Source organism: Martes martes (assembly GCF_963455335.1).
Source record: "Martes martes genome assembly, chromosome: 5".
Lineage (NCBI taxonomy): Eukaryota > Metazoa > Chordata > Mammalia > Carnivora > Mustelidae > Martes > Martes martes.
The window spans coordinates 86,474,287-86,492,673 of record NC_137892.1 but is presented as its reverse complement, the minus strand read 5'-3'; the positions used below and the strand labels follow the sequence as shown (position 1 = coordinate 86,492,673).

At 40.5% G+C, this 18,387-nt stretch overlaps 1 protein-coding gene across 5 annotated transcripts in view; it reads left to right on the top strand.

Moving 5' to 3' along the window:
* The window catches only part of ARHGAP26 (Rho GTPase activating protein 26), a 437,763-nt gene that overhangs the window by 239,833 nt on the left and 179,543 nt on the right, over window positions 1-18,387 (top strand). For all 5 annotated transcript variants that reach the window (XM_080803878.1, XM_080803877.1, XM_080803876.1 and 2 more), the window contains exons 13-14: window positions 9,279-9,344; window positions 13,654-13,728. In XM_080803878.1, the coding sequence (XP_080660004.1) occupies window positions 9,279-9,344; window positions 13,654-13,728 (141 nt within the window). The remainder of the gene's footprint in view (window positions 1-9,278; window positions 9,345-13,653; window positions 13,729-18,387) is intronic.

The following is an 18,387-nucleotide window of genomic DNA, read 5'->3' as shown; positions in this document are numbered from 1 at the left end:
GTATTACTATTGACCTACTATTTTTCTTAAATCCATTCACTCTTTTTTTTTTTTTTTAAGATTTATTTATTTTAGAGAGAGAATGAGCTAGGGGCAAAGGGAGAGAGAGAAGCAGCCTCCTCCCTAAGCGCAGAGCCTTACATGGGGCTCCCTCCCAAGACCCTGAAATCATGACTTGAGCCAAAACCCAGAGCCAGCTGCTTAACTAAACTGAGCCGCTAAGTCACCCCTCAGTTCACTGTTTTTAACTTAAATAAATGCAGCATGTCATGTGTGATTAAAAAAAAAAAGGTAAATTTCTGATATTCATTGAAATAAATACATAGCTATTGAAAATATTTGTGAATCCTTTTGAATTGTTTCTTATACCATGAGAGGCACAAGCAACTTTATATATTGAGATACATAGCACTAATGAATGGCTATTATCAGATAGGAACTGTGATATGGATGTTAATAGCTAATTAAAAGTCAACAATAATTTCTGTTAGTCTTTAGTAACACTAGTTTTAATTGGTTGGCGTACAGTGCATTGTTATCCCAAGCATGCTTTTCAAACCTATTGGACTATAATCTGTGGGAGGGTGCCCACAATGCGCTTGGCAACAAGCGTGCTCCTCCTTCTCTTGTCCACTAGATTTGAGAGCTCCTCCTGGAGTAGAAAGGGAACACTCCAGAAAACATGATCCCTAGCACCCCCCCCCCCCCGTCCCTGTCTGACTAGTCATGTGAACTTGAGCTGAAGAGTAGGAGTGGATGAAGGATGAGCTCTGGAGTCAGACTGAGTTACAGTCCTGGTTCTAGCACTCATTAAGGCCAAAGTCTTACGAGAATTTCCTCAACCTCACCCGAGTCAAGAGTTCTTGTCTACATAATAGGGGGGACGACAGATGAGGACATGGTACATTTAAGTGCTTAGCCCAGAGCAGTGCAGTTTGTTCAGCTGGCGTTAGCTCTTGCTGTCATTGTTACCACTTAACATTGTGAGCCTGGCTTTTCTAATCATAAAGGCTTATCAGATACATTGGGAAAATCAGTTAAGTTACAATATTTTAATATATTCTATAAGCAGTAAGATATTATTGAGCTCATTAGTGTGGAAACATAGCAAGAAGTTATTAGTAAGAACAGTAACAGTATTTGCCCCATGGGATTATTATGGGGATAACATGAACTTGGGTATAAAAAATGTTTTATCAACCAGAAAGTTTGATTCAAATGTTGATAATACTGCTAATGACCATTTTTTGAAATACCAAATAAGTCAGTATACATTTCCTTTGACCCTTGAACACCTAGGTGAATTCTCCCCACTCTACAGAAGAGGAAGGTTAAGAGTCTAGGGTGAAACACCTTTCCTATGATCATACCAGTCAGAGGTGGCAGAGACCAGAGTTTAATCCAGGTGTGTCTGGCTTGAAAGTTTATCATTCTCTTTCCAGTACATACCACTTATGTCTGCGTGACTTCAGTTAATATTAAAGCTAGTCCACACTCCCTGAATGTATATAGCTGGGGACCAGAGTATAGGACAGAGTAGAATAGGGTATAGGGTTTTGGGGAGCTGAACTGGAATTAAGATCTGGCCATTGGTAGTCCCCAAAGTAGGGAATTCACACCTGGATAATTGAGAAGCAATTGGCCAACTTCCCAGTGCCACTGGAAGTTTCCAAACTACCACTATGAAGACTGTTTTCCAAGGGACCACAGCCACGAAGCCCTTGCAACTCTGGGTCTTCACATGATTAGGAGGAAGGACTTGAGCCCCTTGGAGTGTGTGAGCCAATTGGAAAGCTATTCTCCAGATGGATTTGGTATTTAATTCAATGTGGGTGTTTCTTTTCATGGCTTTTAATGGTGTTGAAATTGATTAAATTCAGAGTGAGCGAGGTAGGCCAGACTTTAAAGAGCAAAGCACTCGCGAAATTGAGTAAATTTCTGAGGTGAGAACATGCCCATGGAGCTGTCCCTGAAATGGTGGCCTGCTCATAGTAATTCCAGACAGTTTCCTGCATCCATCCACATTAAAAATGGGGAAGTAACTTAATTTACCTCTCATTTCTCTTATTTTTATGCAGACATCCAGCACTTCCAGCAAATTCCATTTGTCCTACAAAAAACTTGAAAGATTTTTTTTTTTTTTAAATGAAAGGAAAGTTGAGTAAGATTCCTGGGGAAAGGGTTTTAGGCTAGGAAAAAAAAAACCTGTTGAATACCACCTTTAAGAAAATGGGTAATGTGTTCTAATGTGTGTTAAGACTAATTCAGGAGATTAGTTCCTCTTTTGGAAAAGGATTTTTCTTCTGAGCTTTGTTAGAATTCCCAGGAAGCATGAATTGGGTAACTTGTGGATGTGTCCCAGAGGGTTGTTTTCACACACTGTATGTCCATCAGTCAACCTGTGGTGTGGAAAGGTCCCTTCCATTCAGAATTAGTGATTTGGCTACTTATTGCCAAATTTCTTGATGTTTTGAGTACTAAGGACTGGCATAGGGCAAGAGCAGGTCAGTGATTTTTAGTAAAGGGGCTCCTGGACATGCAGAATGAGGTCTGTTGGGTAGCACAGAGCTGTAGGGGAGAATGTTCTTATTTTCTACGGCTTTCCTTGACCTCAGGCCTGTCTGATTATATAGATGGCCTAGACAGTATGACGTGGAGAGAACCCCCACACCTTCTGTTTTCACCAGCCACAGCTTCATGCCACATACAGTTTGGTGATGATAATGCCTTGATGGACAAGCAGAGGATTTCTACAAGTGTACTGGAAAACCAGAACTTGGTTTTGTCTTCGATTTATGTTTTGGCTGGCACACCTTTCTTTTTTCCTTTCTTTTTAACTCATTCTTGGGGCTGTCCTATTAGGTGGTAATACCACTTTGTGCTGATATAGGAAGAAAGTAGGTAGGTCAGGCCATTCATATCTTTATTTAACATTTATGTCTTCCCAAAAGATGAAAAATCTAGGCACCAGAGCTTAAATAACTCATCTACTTTTGTAGGGTTTATAACAATTGGAATTTGAAAGGTCATTTTTACTATACCACATGTTCCTTAGTGACCCTCCCCATCATATTTAGTGGCCAACATAGTAGACAGTGAAAGGTAGAGATAGAGTATTGAATAAAACAAATGCGTAAAGATATACATGCACCATTGCTTTCATGAATGCAAACCTGGTTTGGTCAGCAACATCACAGAAATAAATGTAAACTTACAATTATGTTACATACTCTGAAGGAGAAGTTGATAGTGCTATATCCAAGTTGCAGTGAGGACGTAAACCAGATGGAGAGATCAGGAGGGCCTTTTTGAGGAATTGACACTTGAGGAGAGACTGAGGATTTGCAGTTGCTTTGGCCAGTGGGCTTCCAAGTGAAATCCACAGTATGTTCAAAGGCTGGAGAGAAAGTATGGTCAGTTGGGTGCTTTGAAGGCCCTATGATAGGATGCTTAGGTCTGGAGGGGTAGTGTGAAAGAGGCAGACTGGGCTAGACCGTGCAGGGTTTTGTGAAACCTAAGGATTCGGGTTATCCTCCCAAGAGCAGTTGGGTGCCATTGAGAGATTTTAAACAGGGAGGGCACATGATCTGGTTTTGTCCAGATTAGGGGAGGCAGCTGCAATGTAGAGGATAGACTAGAAGGAGCCGTGGGACGTGTGAAGACGCCAGTTAGGTGATCATCATAACAAGTCCTGGTGACAGATGATGGAGGCCAGGACTGGGATGGTGGTGGTGAAGATAGAGAGACTAGATGAAATTGAGGGACCTGGTGATAATTTGGATATGAGGGTAAGAAAGGAGGAGTGCAAAGGGTTTTATACCACCTACACACCTCATTTTCTTTCAAGGTGAAAAGAGCCAGGGAAAACATCTCAGGTGAGGTAGCATTTGGCCACCTGGCCACCAGCCTCCTCTTTTTAGGCAAGAGCATCGTTAGATGAACCTTATATAGTATGTTGTTGTTTCAAGCCCTTTGCAGTAAAACTTTTTGCTCCTGGATTTAACTTGCCTCCCTGTTCTTAGAGTTTGTACCCTAGGCATAATAGTGCAAACTCCAGTGGTCTGCCAAGCATCCTCTTCCCTCTTCTGCACTAAGTCCCTCCAAGCTAACTGAGCATCAGCCCAACTCTCAATGTTCTTGTGTTCTCCACAGAACTTGGAGAAAATAGGTTTGTGTGACCTTCTTCTAAAAGGAGACAAACAAGGCTTCAAAGTTGGAATGAAAATTAAGATGGTGGTACATTTCTAACTTGCCGGGTTAACCTGGGTATTTGGTGTGAGCTCTGTTGACAGTCATCATATGAAAGCTGTTTGGGCTGTCTGCTGCAGAATCCTGGGCAGAGTTGAAGTTGAGGCTGAGGATGGAAGAGAAGCCAGTTCGGGCCTTAGCTGCAAGACAGTGGATGACAGGCATAGGAGCTACTGGTCCTGCACCACCTCATTGCAAGTCAAATTAAGGGAATAATGCAAGTCTAGTAGATATTTAATGAGAGATTATTCCTGGAGATTACAAGGATACAGAAATTGCAAATAAATCCCTGACCTTTTCTGAGCCTTGGCCCAGTAAAAGAGCTGAATCACCTGCTTCAGGGGATTAAGGACAGCCGCGTCCATCTGGCAGGCTGCTCAGACTTTTTCTGTCATTAGCAAACTCTGTTCGGTGGTGATCATGTTCTAAACCTTTTAGTGGGAACTTGCTTTTCAGCAGAGGGATCTCAATTAACTTAGATTATGTATCTGCTGGGCAGAGATCAGAACTAATGATCTCTAGTTATATATGCACTATAATCACTATCACATTAGTAGTACTCTTACATGCTAAATAATAATGCAGTTGTTAATCATTAGTAACCTAATCATGACATCAGTGGGGAGTTCAAGTTGATGAGAATAGAAGTCAGACTTCTTTGTATGTGTATGTGTGTGTGTGAGCGTTCATGCTTGTGGGTGACGTAGCCTTAGAGACACAGAGAGAAACAGGGATGTACCAGGACAGCAGGCAATGTGATAATTGTTCCAGTTGCAGTTTAGAGACTTAGAGCAATGATTGTTAAACTCTGTGTCATGAGTTCCTTTTTGGAAACTGTTGTTTGCTATGAATTCCGTTTCTGAATACTGTGTTATCTGCCTCTAAAACGGTAATAATTACATCAGAATGCAACTTGAACAACTAGAGGCCGACAGAGTTACCTTGAACTCTCTTTGACTTGGTAATATGTAAATGTGTTATACTTTTGAACACAGACAACTAATATATACTAATACTGTGTTACATGTGTAATGTGTAATGCCCTTATGTGTAACATCTGTGTAAGATTTATTTCAAGAAAAGGAGTTAGCAGGCTTAAAACAAATGAAAGAACTTAGTAATGTTGGGAAAAACCAAAGGAGAATTGCTAAGAGATTTCGGGAGGTGGGGGCAGTTTGCTTTGCTAATTTCTAAAAGAAGTAATGGTAATTAATGTAGGTTAATGGAATTCAGGTTTTTTCTGGATATACTTGGAAGTTTCCATTGCATTCTTTTCCACTAGCTATTACTTACCTAGGAAAGGATCTTGCTTCTTAGAGTCAAACACAGAAAGGTTCAAGAACTCACTTGGACTTGCAGGTCTATCTCTGGCTCTGCCCATCTGCTAGTTATGCTGATGGCTTTATGAGCAGGTATCTTTTGGCCACTGGGGTTGTCATTGTCAGCTGCCAGGTTATTTCAACTTTCCAAAACTTTTACCACTGTTTATGAGGTAAAGGGAGCAAAATACTTTTTGTCCAAGATAGACGTTGATCAATGCATAGAACAAGATCAGGCTGCAAATGTACTCTTAGAGCATCCAAGTTTGGAATCAGTCCCAGTAGTGCCCCAGAGGAAAGTGCAAAATGGTGGTTCTTTCTCTCCTGAACTTTTTTGACTATCACCCCTGTGCATAAATTATGTTAATCACCTCTCAAAAGAAGAACTAAAAAGCTTCAACTGACTATTGAATCACAGTTGTGAATGTTTTGGAAACCTCCTTAAGTACAAAAAATAATTTCCCTCTGACAAATAGTTTCCAGTAGGCTCTATTCTGATTACTGTATAAAGGAATGAATATCCTCCCCTGCACATGAAAGGATGCCCAACATCATTAGTCACTAGGGAAATGCAAATCAAAACCACAGTGAGATACACTTCACGCCCACTAAAAAAGCTATAATAAAAAAAGACAATGACAAATATCGGGGAGGATGTGGAGAAATAAGAACCCTTATACATTGCTGGTGAGAATGCACAGTGGTGCAGCACTTTGGGAAGCAGCTTAATAGTTCCTCAAAAAGTTCAGCATAGAGTTACCATTTAATCCAGCTATTCCATTTGTAGGTATATACTGAAGTGAACATAGATGTCCACACAAAGACTTGTACACAGATGTTCCTAGCTGCATTTTGCAACCAGAAAGTAGAAACAACAATCAATGAATGGATAAATGACAGGTGGTATATCCAGACAGTAGAATATTACTTACTCATAAAAGGGAATGATATATTGATGCTGCAACATACATGACTCCAGGAAACAGTATACCAAGTGAAAGAAACTAGACACAAAAAAACTATGGTAGTATATGATTCTTTTTATATGACTTGCCTAAAATGGGCAAATCTATAGAGACAGAAAACAGATGACTTATTTTAAGGAAATGATGGAAGGTGGGGGATAGGGTGTGAATGCTAATGTGTATGAACTTTTATGTGGAAGAAAAGGAAAATGTTATGGAATCAAATAATGGTGCCTGATTCATAACTTTGTAAGTATACTAGAAACCAATAACTTTTGAGCTTTAAATGGGTGTATGTTAGGGTATGTGAATTATATCTCAGTAAAACTCATATTTTAGGGGCGCCTGGGTGGCTCAGTGGGTTAAGCCTCTGCCTTCGGCTCAGGTCATGATCTCAGGGTCCTGGGATTGAGCCCTGCATTGGGCTCTCTGCTCAGCAGGAAGCCTGATTCCCCCCTCTCTCTTTCTGCCTCTCTGCCTACTTGTGATCTCTCTCTGTCAAATAAATAGATAAAAATCTTTTAAAAAAAAACACCTCTTATTTTAGATAATCTTTACCTAGATTTTAACAGGTGTTTGGCCTGTGTATCATAGTTTGTTATTAAATTTGGGAAACGTCTATGGCATGAGTTGATTGAGTTTCATTTGGGACATCGATTTCAATCTGACTTGCAGCTTGGAGTCAGAAAGCTCTGTATACGTGATTTGCAGAGTCAATACTTGGTTTATGCTAGAAAAAGCATGAGAATAAGTTAGTAAACTCCCTATAGCTTTAAGAGAATAAGAGCAGTGGTTTGTATAGCAGGTAGTCTCCAGGAAGAAACATACTGTTTTCCTCATTTCTGGTACTTTACTGACTATCCTAGAGGTCAGATGTGTTTACATTAAATATCAGTAAGTGGTAAGTATGTATATAAGAATAAGACTTATTTTGTTTCTTTTGAAAAGAATTTTTAATAAATCAGAATTCCTTTTTAGTTTGAGGAACTCAGTGATTTTCTTAAGGATTTTTATCTTCATTGAATGTAAGTTCACTCATATGCATAAAGAATTAGAGCAAGGTGCACCCCTATGTTTACTGAAACATTATTTATGGTAGCCAAATTATGGAAGCAGCCCAAGTGTCCATCGATAGAGTAATGGGTAAAGAAGATATGGCATATATGTATATGTGTGTATACACACACACACACACATATATAACACAATGGAATATTATATGGCCATAAAAAGGAATGAAATCTTGACATTTGCAGCAACATGGATGGAACTAGAGAGTAAAATGCTAAGGCACATAGATCAGAGAAAGACAAATACCATATGGTTTCACTGATGTGGAATTTAAGAAACAAAGGATTAAAAAAAAAGAAAGACAAACCAAAAAAACCCAGACTCTAACTATAGGGAACACACTAATGGTTACCAGAGGAGAGGTGGGTGGGGGTTGGGGATGGGTGAAATAGGTGATGGGGATTAAGGAGTGCCCTTGTTGTGATGAGCACTGGATAATGTGTGGAAGTGTTGAATCACTACATTGTACACCTGAAACTAATAACACACTGTATGTTAACTACACCAGAATTAAAATTGAAAACTTAAAAAAAATTTTTTTTGAGAAAGGTTCTATTTGGATTAGTTCAGGTTCTGTGCAGTTCTCATATTTTTACAAGTTTATTTCTTGCCCAGGATGATGACAAATTATTTAAAAACACTTCCCTTCCTACTTTCTACCATTCTCTTCTCCACTGTGACCCATGAGTTTGTAGAATGTCTTGCCCTGATGTCCCAAGGTGCTCAAAAAGTGAACCCATTCTTAACGATTACCATCCACATCTTTTCACTGGGTAATCAAAGCCTGGAGATGAATCTTGGTGGGTTCCCAGCCTCACTGCCGGGTTAGAAATTGGTTCTGTGCTGTGCAAAATGTTGCTGCTATGTGATCATTAATTTTCTGGGTCACATTAGTGGGGTTTGTAGCCGTTGGAGAACTCTTACTACTTGCTGACTGGTAACACACAGGCTGGCTCTATTGCCTTATCCTTATTCATCAGATAATTTCTGTGTTCTAGGCTGCTTTTCTTTTCCTCTAGGTCACTTTTCTTTTTACCATTTTTTCCTTCTTTTCTAATCACCTGAGCAGGATTGACTTCTGTCTTTAATTCGGGGTCATATTTAGGGCAGTTAGGTCTCCACAGGCTCAGGAGTGAGTCTCCCATCTATTAGCTCTGCGGCTTTGGTCAAGACATTTAGCTTTGCCAAACTCAGTTGTTTCATCTGTAATATGGAGCTAATGATAGTATCAGCCTAGAGGATTTGTGAGGATTAACTGAGATAATCTATGTAAAGCACTTACCTAACATTTATTGTGCCACTTAATTTATGCTCTTTGAAGGAGACCGGGAAGCAGTTAGTCCTGCCATTCCTGGCAATGACAGAACAAGTGATTTAAAGGATGCCTACTTATTCTTTTGGTAAAGTTCACATCACCCTGTGCTATAGTGTCTTCAGCTATACATAGAGGATAACCTAGCAGAGTAACCATGAGAAATAAATGAGATAATATAAACAAAGCAGTTAGAACTGTACCTGGCATATGGTAGTCTCTCAGTGAATGCCAGCTGATTTTTTAAAAATCATTTTTATCTGTGGCCATACCATGGGACTGATTGATCCTGGGTCTGTCAGGCCTTGTCTGAGGTTGGTGTGCATGGCCAGCAACTTGACTGCCCTTCTCTTCCTCTTTCAGCTGCACAGTTGGACAGCATTGGCTTCAGCATAATCAGGAAATGCATCCACGCTGTGGAAACCAGAGGTAAGGTCATTCAACAGATGGCATTGTTCTCAGTGAAGGTCACGCATCTGGTGAGGCGTCAGACCTGCTACCTGTTTCCCGATTTTAAGTGACTCATTAACTCCCCAAGTGCCATTGTTGGTGTGTTTCCATCAGTTGTGTTGCTCTGAAGCAGGCGCTCTCAGCTGATTTGGTGTCATCAACCTCTTTGGCTGATTGGTAGAATGTTTTAAAGACATACATGTCAAATACATAGGATAATAAGTCTAATTACTGGAATTCAGTTGTGATGTAATAGTACATGTATTTCTTTATTGCCACTTTAAATAATAAGAAATAGACATGGGCCTGATAACTGGCATAACTTGGAAATGCAGTTGACCCTTGAATAATGTGGGAGTTTGAGGTCCTGACCCCCTACCCTCCTGTGCAGTTGAAAATCTGCATTTAATTTTTTGACTCCCCTGCAAACAACTACTAACAGCTTTCTGTTGACCAGAAGCCTGACAAATAACATAAACAATCAATTAATACATGTTTTTGTATGTTACATGTATTATATACTGTAATACTACAATAAAGTAAGCTAGAGAAAAGAAAATGGCAAAAGATCATAAAGCACATTTATAGTACTATACTGTGTTTATTGAAAAAATCCTTGTGTAAGTAGACCTGTGTATTTCAAATCTGTGTTGATCAAGGGTTAACTGTCATGATATTTCAAGATGTCTATAAAAGTTGCAATGTGTTATGAAAACAACTGATTTCTGAACAAGTCACAGGTATTGATAACACTGTGATTTATTGCTTCTATCATAATGGAAGGAAATGTTTAATTTCAGTGACAAGGTCATAAAAGCAAAGGTGTAATTGTTTTCCTGCCTAAGTTCATTGACACTCTGAATTCTCTAGTGGACTCCTGGGGTCTGTGGATGGCAGGGTAAGAACCACGCTTTGAAAAGCCAGTCCCTGGTTACTATCCAGGTGGGTAGAAGGGGTCAGGCCCCTGGTTTCCTGTAGCAGTGCTGTAGCCAGGCCCTGCCTGTTGGGCCTGGGTCTGTAGGAGCAGGACTTTGAGAACCAGGGAAGCTGATTCATCCCAGTGGTCTCCATTCCCTCCTCAGATGTTGCCCCAAAGGAGATATCTCAGTTACAGCAGTTGGGAGCTTTGAGTGCTTTGGTCTTTGGTACCCCTGAAAAGCTGTTAACTCTCTTTGCTGTGGATTTAGTTTGAACCATTGTTAAAGATGTGAGTCTTAGTATTCCACAGCCTCTCAACCCGCTAGTCTTTTTCACTTGATTGAGAGAAGTTTTATCTTTTAAAGCAAGATCCATAACTCTATTAGTTAAGAAACATAAATATCTTTATAAGGCCTATAGAGCATTGAATAGAGAGGGATGAAAAAAATCTTAACTGTATAAGCCACCCTTCTTACCCGGTCAAAAGTGTTCTTTCCAAAGTAGTTATTTTAATGTGTGCTAAGATTTTTAAAATGTTTTCTTATTTCTGTTACACCTTCCTTAAATAAAGAGTTAAGGCAGCTTTCAAAGAGAAGTGAATAACAGCCAGAGAATACAAAGTAGGAATAGGTGAGATTTCTGGGAATTGATCTGGAGGAAATAAGGACACAGTCAGATTGAGCCACAAAGCTGTTTACACAATGGTGTTAAAGTGAAAAGTAGAAACTGGTCAAATGTTTTAAAAATTGGTTGAATCACCAGTGGTACATCCATGCAGTAAAAAGCTATGAATCACTAAAACTGTAGGAAAATACATTTATTGATATGCAGAGTTTTCATTATTGCATATTTAAGTGAAAAATGAAAGTTATGAAACAGCCTGCACAGTATGAACCCATTCTGGGAGATCCGCATATGCACAGGTATCCTCGTGTTGTCAGTGGGGCTCTCAGCTTTTTTTTCTGTCTTCCTTTGATTTATCTACCTGCCTTAACTGCAGTTTCTGAATTTTTAAGCTGTCTGTTACTAAGATAGCTTTTCAACAGGCTTTTAAATTTTCTGTTCATTCTAAGAGGAAAGAATGAGGAATAAGAGGTACAGGGTCAACAAAAGTAGAGGCATACTAAAAATGCAGCCAAAAGTAAGTTCAAAACAAAAATCTTCTCCCCTCCATTGTGAAATTCATCCACTTGCCTGAGGTGGGTCACCTGTTTGTCTCTGTTCTCAGCGGCCAAACCAGTAGGGAAATGTAATTATTTAAAACCCTTCACAGAGTCTGTGATAAAGGCAGACCAGTGGCTCGGGAGGACAGCTTTTTATGATATAAAGCCAGAAAATATACATAGTAAGTAGTAGAGGAAGAATAAGGTCACTAGTGGTTTGGTGTCCTAGCCTCTGCCTCTTTGTCCCTTCCTGATCTAAAAGGAAGATGAAAATGATATGTTTTAACTTGGGGGAAAGTTTTCATTTGACACAAAAAGGAAAAGAAGGCAATGTGAGTTAAATGCCATTTTAGCATAAATACTTGAAGGAAGTGGTTATTTTCCTACTGGAATGCATGTATGCATATCCATTATTTGTGGTGACCAGAGGTGAACAGACCTCCCATATTTTCTAGGGTTTGTTAATCATCATCCAGCAGGAGACAGGACTGTATCCAGTTCCAGGAAAGGTCAAAGACAGAAGAAGTAGAGACACTTCAGAAAAGACAAGCCCTTTAAGCCACAATATTACTGAATAATGGTTCTGCTATTGAATAGCTTGGGGCCCATCCCTTAGTTTTAGACCACAGTGTCCTAGTCCCCAAGCCATGGAGGCTGATGCACATGCTTTTACAGATCCTTTTTAGCTATAGAATCCTATCATTCTAGACCACTTCTTTTTATTCCTTAATTCTACAAAGGCCTGGTTGGAGACATTGTAGAATCAGCCTTTTCCCAAATTTCTTCCAGGAAATTTTGTTTTGGTCCCAAAGTAGTGGCCCTGGAGTATAATTCAGTGTTTTATGCATTATGTCATTATTGCGTGCTGATCTAGGTACGGGAGCTATAATGGTAAAGAAGACAGAATCACTGTACATAGAGGTTATACCATAACTGTAGGGAGAACAACAAAGAAGAAACTAAAAAAGAAAGAGAATTTCACATATTGTTACTTACTACAAAGAAAAGAGGATAGGGGACCCACCGGTAGGGTTGGTCATGGGATGCCGTAGGTTGAAAAGGTTGCAATTCAGTTGAGACCTGAATGATAAAAAGATCTGGGAGAAGCATGTTCCAGGGGAAGGAAACAGCTGTGTAGAGGCTGTGATTTGGGTGCACAAGCTTGGTGTGTTGGAGAAATAGGAAAGCCAGTGTAGCTAGAGCAGAGTGAAAGTGGTTGATCATGCAGACGTGGGCCAATGCTTAATCCTTCAGGGCCTTGTGGGCCACAGTAAATTTTGATTGTGGCCTAAATGCAATGGGAAGCCATTGGAAGGTTTTGAGTAAAGAGAGGATTTGAGTTGATACATACTTAAAGAAGTTCATTTTGGTTGCTGATTGGGAAATGGACATCAGGGTAATAAGATGGGAAGCAGAAGACCACTTAGTTGAGAAGTATCAGGTTTGGTGGGCCTAGTGCTAAACAGAAAAATCATTTCCAATCACTTGGTCTAAAAGGTCTCTTTTTGTAAATGGTATAGTGGTGATCTAATCCTTGCTTAAGGATTAAGCAATCCTTGCTTAACTTAAATGAAAAAAACCACTGAGGTGACTTAGTTTTTGTTTTTTTGGGTGTTTGGAGGTAATTCTCTTCTAGTTCAGCTGCACATTTACTTGGGTTGAATGAAGGTAATTTTCATTTTTCTTCATGAAGAATGTTTACATGACAAATAAATGGATTTCCTCATTTCTAAGTCTTGGTGAACGTTGTCCAAAATTAAAAATCCTCTCACACCTCTATATTTTTATTCTGTGTTTGAAAATAGATTGTAAAGCATTTATTCTTTCCTATAGTATGAAATTTATATCATGTCAGTTTTGGCTTTTTAAATTAAAAATTTGGTTTAATGCAACTTATTTAAAAGTATATGTTTGGCATCTTTTAAAACTTCAGATGCTACATTTGGCAAGAGAAGAGGAAGGTTTCTTTCCTCTCTGTTGACTGAACTGAACTAACACAAGGGCTGAAGTGTGCAGCACACCCGTGAAATCCTAGACAGCTGCACCAAATCCCACTCCTTTGCTAAGAGCAGAGCTGAGTGACAGGGGACTTTAATTAGAGTGGGTTTTAGAAGGACGGAGAAAATGAAAAAAGTGCATCTGGCTGGGTTGGCTTGACTTGTGTTCTGACATGCCTCTAATTAAATCATCACTGCTTTTCTTCTCAGGGATCAATGAACAAGGGCTCTACCGAATCGTGGGGGTCAATTCCAGAGTGCAGAAGCTACTCAGTGTCCTGATGGGTGAGTGCAGCAGTGACTGTGCCGGGCAGGTCCCAATGGGGTCGAGGGGGTCGCTCTGAAAAGTCACTAGTTCTGTGAGTATGAGCAGCCTCTTGGGAAGGAATTGGGTGTCCAAGAGGGAACGCCCAGAAATCAGCTGCCCCACTCACCAATTTTTATGGCTGTAGGCATTACTGGAAGAGATACTTAGTGGGACTGGACAAAACAAAACAAAACAAAAATGGCAGGGCCAAGGCACCACACCCTCTGTAGACTCAGCCGCTGCCAGCCCAAGTGGTGCTCAGTCACTCATGTGACCACCACACCCTACTCTGTCATTAATAGCTTATGACTCCACAGCCCTCTTTGGAGACAGGCATTTGGTGGGGCACACCCGATGCCCAAGGAAGGGCATCCTTCTAGCTTGCAGAGCACTTCAGATGCCATGTTCCCTGTTACCAAAAAGGTGTCACGTGACTGCCTGATTACATGTGTATAAGCAGATAATTTTTGTGATCCTCTTTGCATCTAGATTTCTACCTAGACACTGTTGTTTGAGGAACAGAACCTCCCCTACAGCTAGCTGATATAAATATAAAAACACTATCTCCAAATATGTAGTGTTTGAATCAAAACCCCATGAGTCAATGAGCCAATTTGCTTAGGCTGCAGATTTCCTATATTTTTAGATGAGAATGCAGCCAGCTTCAGTGAGTCACATGGATTTAAATGGCAAACAGATCAGATTTCACATATCAGTGGCTGTTACTCATCCGCATGGAAGGCCAGCCGTGCACTTGTAGAGACGGACTATCACTTAGGGTCCTTGCTCATTGTCTGGGCAGGGATACTTCTTTTGTTATATTTGTCGGGGTGTTTTTGTTGTTGTTGTTGTTGTTGTTGTTTGTTCTGCCATCCAGTTTCCAAAAATAGTTTTCATAGGTAAAGATATCTCCTCTCTCATATTGTCCAGTATGACTCTTCTCTGTCTGTTTTCCTAGAGAACTCCTTACTTCTTGTTTGCAAACCCTTTCCTATTGCTAGTCACAGTGACATATTTTGTTTGAAAGTATGATTATTTGTGAGGTACTCTTGCACTGAGAATCTGCTTCATGGTTCATATTTGCAGTGTGGTTAGATTCTTAATAAATTAAACTTTTATTTTGAGATAATTTTATGTCTATATGCGGTTGTAAGAAATAAAACATAGTTATATGTGCCTTTACCCGCTGTCCTCCAGTAGTAACATCTTGCTACACTGTAGTAAGAGGTCATAGCCAGGATATGATTACAGTCAAGATTCAGGACAGTGTCATCACCACGAGGGTCCATCTGCTTAGCCTCTCACCTCCTTCCCTGCCCCTGCTGACTCCTCATCTCTTGTATATTTCTCTAATTTTGTCACTTCAAGATTATCTCAGTGGAATCATATCATATGTAATCTTTTTTGGATTGGCTTTTTTTTTTTCATTCAGTATAATTCCCTTGAGATATTTTCAAGTTGTTGTATCAATACTTTGTTCTTTTTTTATTGCTGAGTAGTATTACATAGTTTAACCATTCACCTGTTGAGGGACATCTGGGTTGTTTCCAATGTGGGTAAATTAGGAATAAAGCTGCTATAAATCGTTCTGTACAGGCTTTAAATGTGAACATAAATTTGTTTTTCCAGGATTAATTGCCCATAAGTTCGATTGCTGGGTTGTACAGTGACATGGTGAATTTTTAAGAAATTGTAATGTATAGAAGAATTAAGATTTTAACAGGTATCAACCCTCAGTCTTTCACTTCTTTTCTTTTTTTTTTTTTAAGATTTTATTTATTTACTTGACAGAGAGATAGAGAGCAAAGTAAGCAGAGTGGCAGGCAGAGGGAGAGAGAGAAGCAGGCTCTCTGCTGAGCAGGGAGCCCAAGGCGAGGCTCGATCCCAGGACCCCAGAATCATGACCTGAGCCGAAGGCAGCCACTCAACCAACTGAGCCACCCAGGTGCCCCTCAGTCTTTCATTTCTGATCAGAGTTGCAAATGTTTGGAGTATATGTCTTTGCCATAGCAGACTGTCAGGTGCTAGCGTAGAAACTTTAAAAAGATTCAGTCCTTGTGCGCAAAGAGTCTGGTAGGGGGGGATACGCATGCATGAGATTCGTGATGTAAAATAAGATGCTGGCACCTAGTATAAGCTGTATCTGGAAGATTGAGTAGTGAAGGAGATAATAGGAGTATAATTCAGATTCATGAAATGAGCAATAGCGTGAGGGGCAGAAGGTAGGGTCAGTGGTGGCTATAGTGGAAGGTACTAATTTATTATTATTATTTTAATATTTGAAAGTGCTTGAGGCTGGATCAGGAGAGTTAAAACTGAAATGTTAAGATGGTCCCTTTTGTCAAAGAACTTGAATATTGTGCTAAGAGGTTTGTGAGAGTTTTACTTCCTACAGAAAAAGAAAAAGACACTATTAAGGGTTTGTAGTGGGGCACCTGAGTGGCTCAGTTGGTTAAGCTTCTGACTCTTGATTTCAGCTCAGACCATGATCTCAGGGACGTGAGACCGAGCCCTGTCATGCGCAGCGTGGAACCTCCTTAAGATTCTCTCTGTCCCTCTCCCTCTGCCCATCCCTACCTCCCAAAAAGTTTCTTTTTTTTTTTTTTTTTAAATTTTTTTTATTTATTTGTTAGAGAGAGAGCGAGCAAGCACAGGCAGACAGAGTGGTAGGCAGAGGCAGAGGGAGAAGCAGGCTCCCCGCGGAGCAAGGAGCCTGATGTGGGACTCGATCCCAGGACGCTGGGATCATGACCTGAGCCGAAGGCAGCTGCTTAACCAACTGAGCCACCCAGGCGTCCCCCAAAAAGTTTCTAAGTAGTGATGCTATATGTGTGAGGGCTCTTTTGCACACACAGTGTCAAGAAGACAATTCAGAACAATTTAAAGGAAAAATAAGAGGCATTCATTTCCTCACACAACTGCTCTGTCCAAGATGGCAGAAGCATAGCAGGATGTGGTGGCTCCAATGACACAGGAACCTTTGTTGGAGCCTTTCCCACTCCTTTCTTCTGGCTTCTCATTATCTGTGATCTCTGCTTGTCTTGATATCAGCTGTTTCCTTTGTGGGACCGTCCCACATTGTTCAGCCTCAACAGTTTGTGAATCTTATGTCACTCAGTAGAGAGTATCTTTCTTGACAGTTCATGGAGGACTTTGGTCAGCATGGTTCACATGATTCATTTCTAAATCTCAGAGCAGCCACATGACCTACAGCAGGTGGATCTGGATAGCCTGGATTCTGTACCTATCTCCGATGATGTTGGGGAAGTGTGGCAAGTGGAATAGGGAGGGAGTTAGTCCATAGAAGGCTGTGGACTGAGCAGAATTAGTAAAAGATTGTTGGAGGAGAGCTTTCCTGAAATAATGGCTGCTGGGAGATTAAAAGGGAAAAAAAAAAAGTATGTCCAACACAGGTTTAACAAGATCAGACTAGTCTTAGAAGGGTAGCACTGGCAGCAATGGGGAACATGTATTTGATGTGGAGAGACATGGAGGAGGAAGACAGTTGCAATAATTAAGCAGTGCGTAGCTACCCAGGGCTGGACCAAGTAGATGCTCTGAGGTTAGGGAAAAGGCTCAAAATGATTGGAGAGAATCAACAGGACTTTGTAACCAACTGGATATTGGGTAGAGAGATTTCGAAGATGACTGATTATTATGTAAGGTGATACTAGTGAAAAGAAATATGACATTTTGGATGGGTTTACTAGAAAAAAGAACTAGTTTATGCTAAGCAAAGTGTGGTGTCTTGTTTTAATCACTACTCTTAGTGGCTCTCAAACAAAATATTTGTCCTGTTCTCTTCCTCAGTTTTCCTGGGGACAGACAAAATAATCATGAATATCTGCGAAATGTCATGAAAAACTAATAGCCAGCAGCTGAAAGTCACAAGGCCAGCTGCCTCTGCCAGGAGAACATTACAGATAGACTAGCATCCAAACTGAGGCTCAACCGGAGCTGAGAGATGGCCACAGTGCAAGATCTCATCAAAAGTGGAGAATGGTATCATGATTCTCATGACCAGTTAAGGTAACCTGTTTGGATCTTAGAAGTGAGGAATCACCTCTTAGACCAGGAAGACTCCAGACCTGAAGGCAGAGCCCTGTCTCTCTTCCCTTGTGTGAATATGCTGCCCTCTTCTTCAATTCCTGGTATTGGTACTAGGCTGGGTTAGCCTAGAGTGTAAAACAAATAAGGCTCCTACACTGGAAAACCTCTTGCTGAGGTGGCTGGGCTGCGTGTGAATCATTCTTTCACTATTTCTTTATTCTGTATTGATTGGATGCCCTTTCAGGTGCTAGGCAATGTGTAGGATATGAATTATATTTTTCAGAGCCTCTCACAAGTAAAAGTGTGAGTTTTGATTATTGAAAGTATGGATTAGAATTAAGTAAAACCAGAGACTTCCTTTGATCACTTTGAGTTTACTTTGTATGCTCTTAGTACATTAGAGGACTTGAGGTTGGAAGAGGTATCTTAAGAGCCAGTGCTTTGAGGGGTGCCCGGGTGGCTTATTTGGTTAAGTGTCTGCCTTTGGCTCAGGTCATGATCCCAGGGTCCTGGGATCAAGTCCCGAGGCCCCTGTTGGTCTCCCTACTCAGCGGGGAGCCTGCTTCTCCCTCTCCTTCTGACTGCCC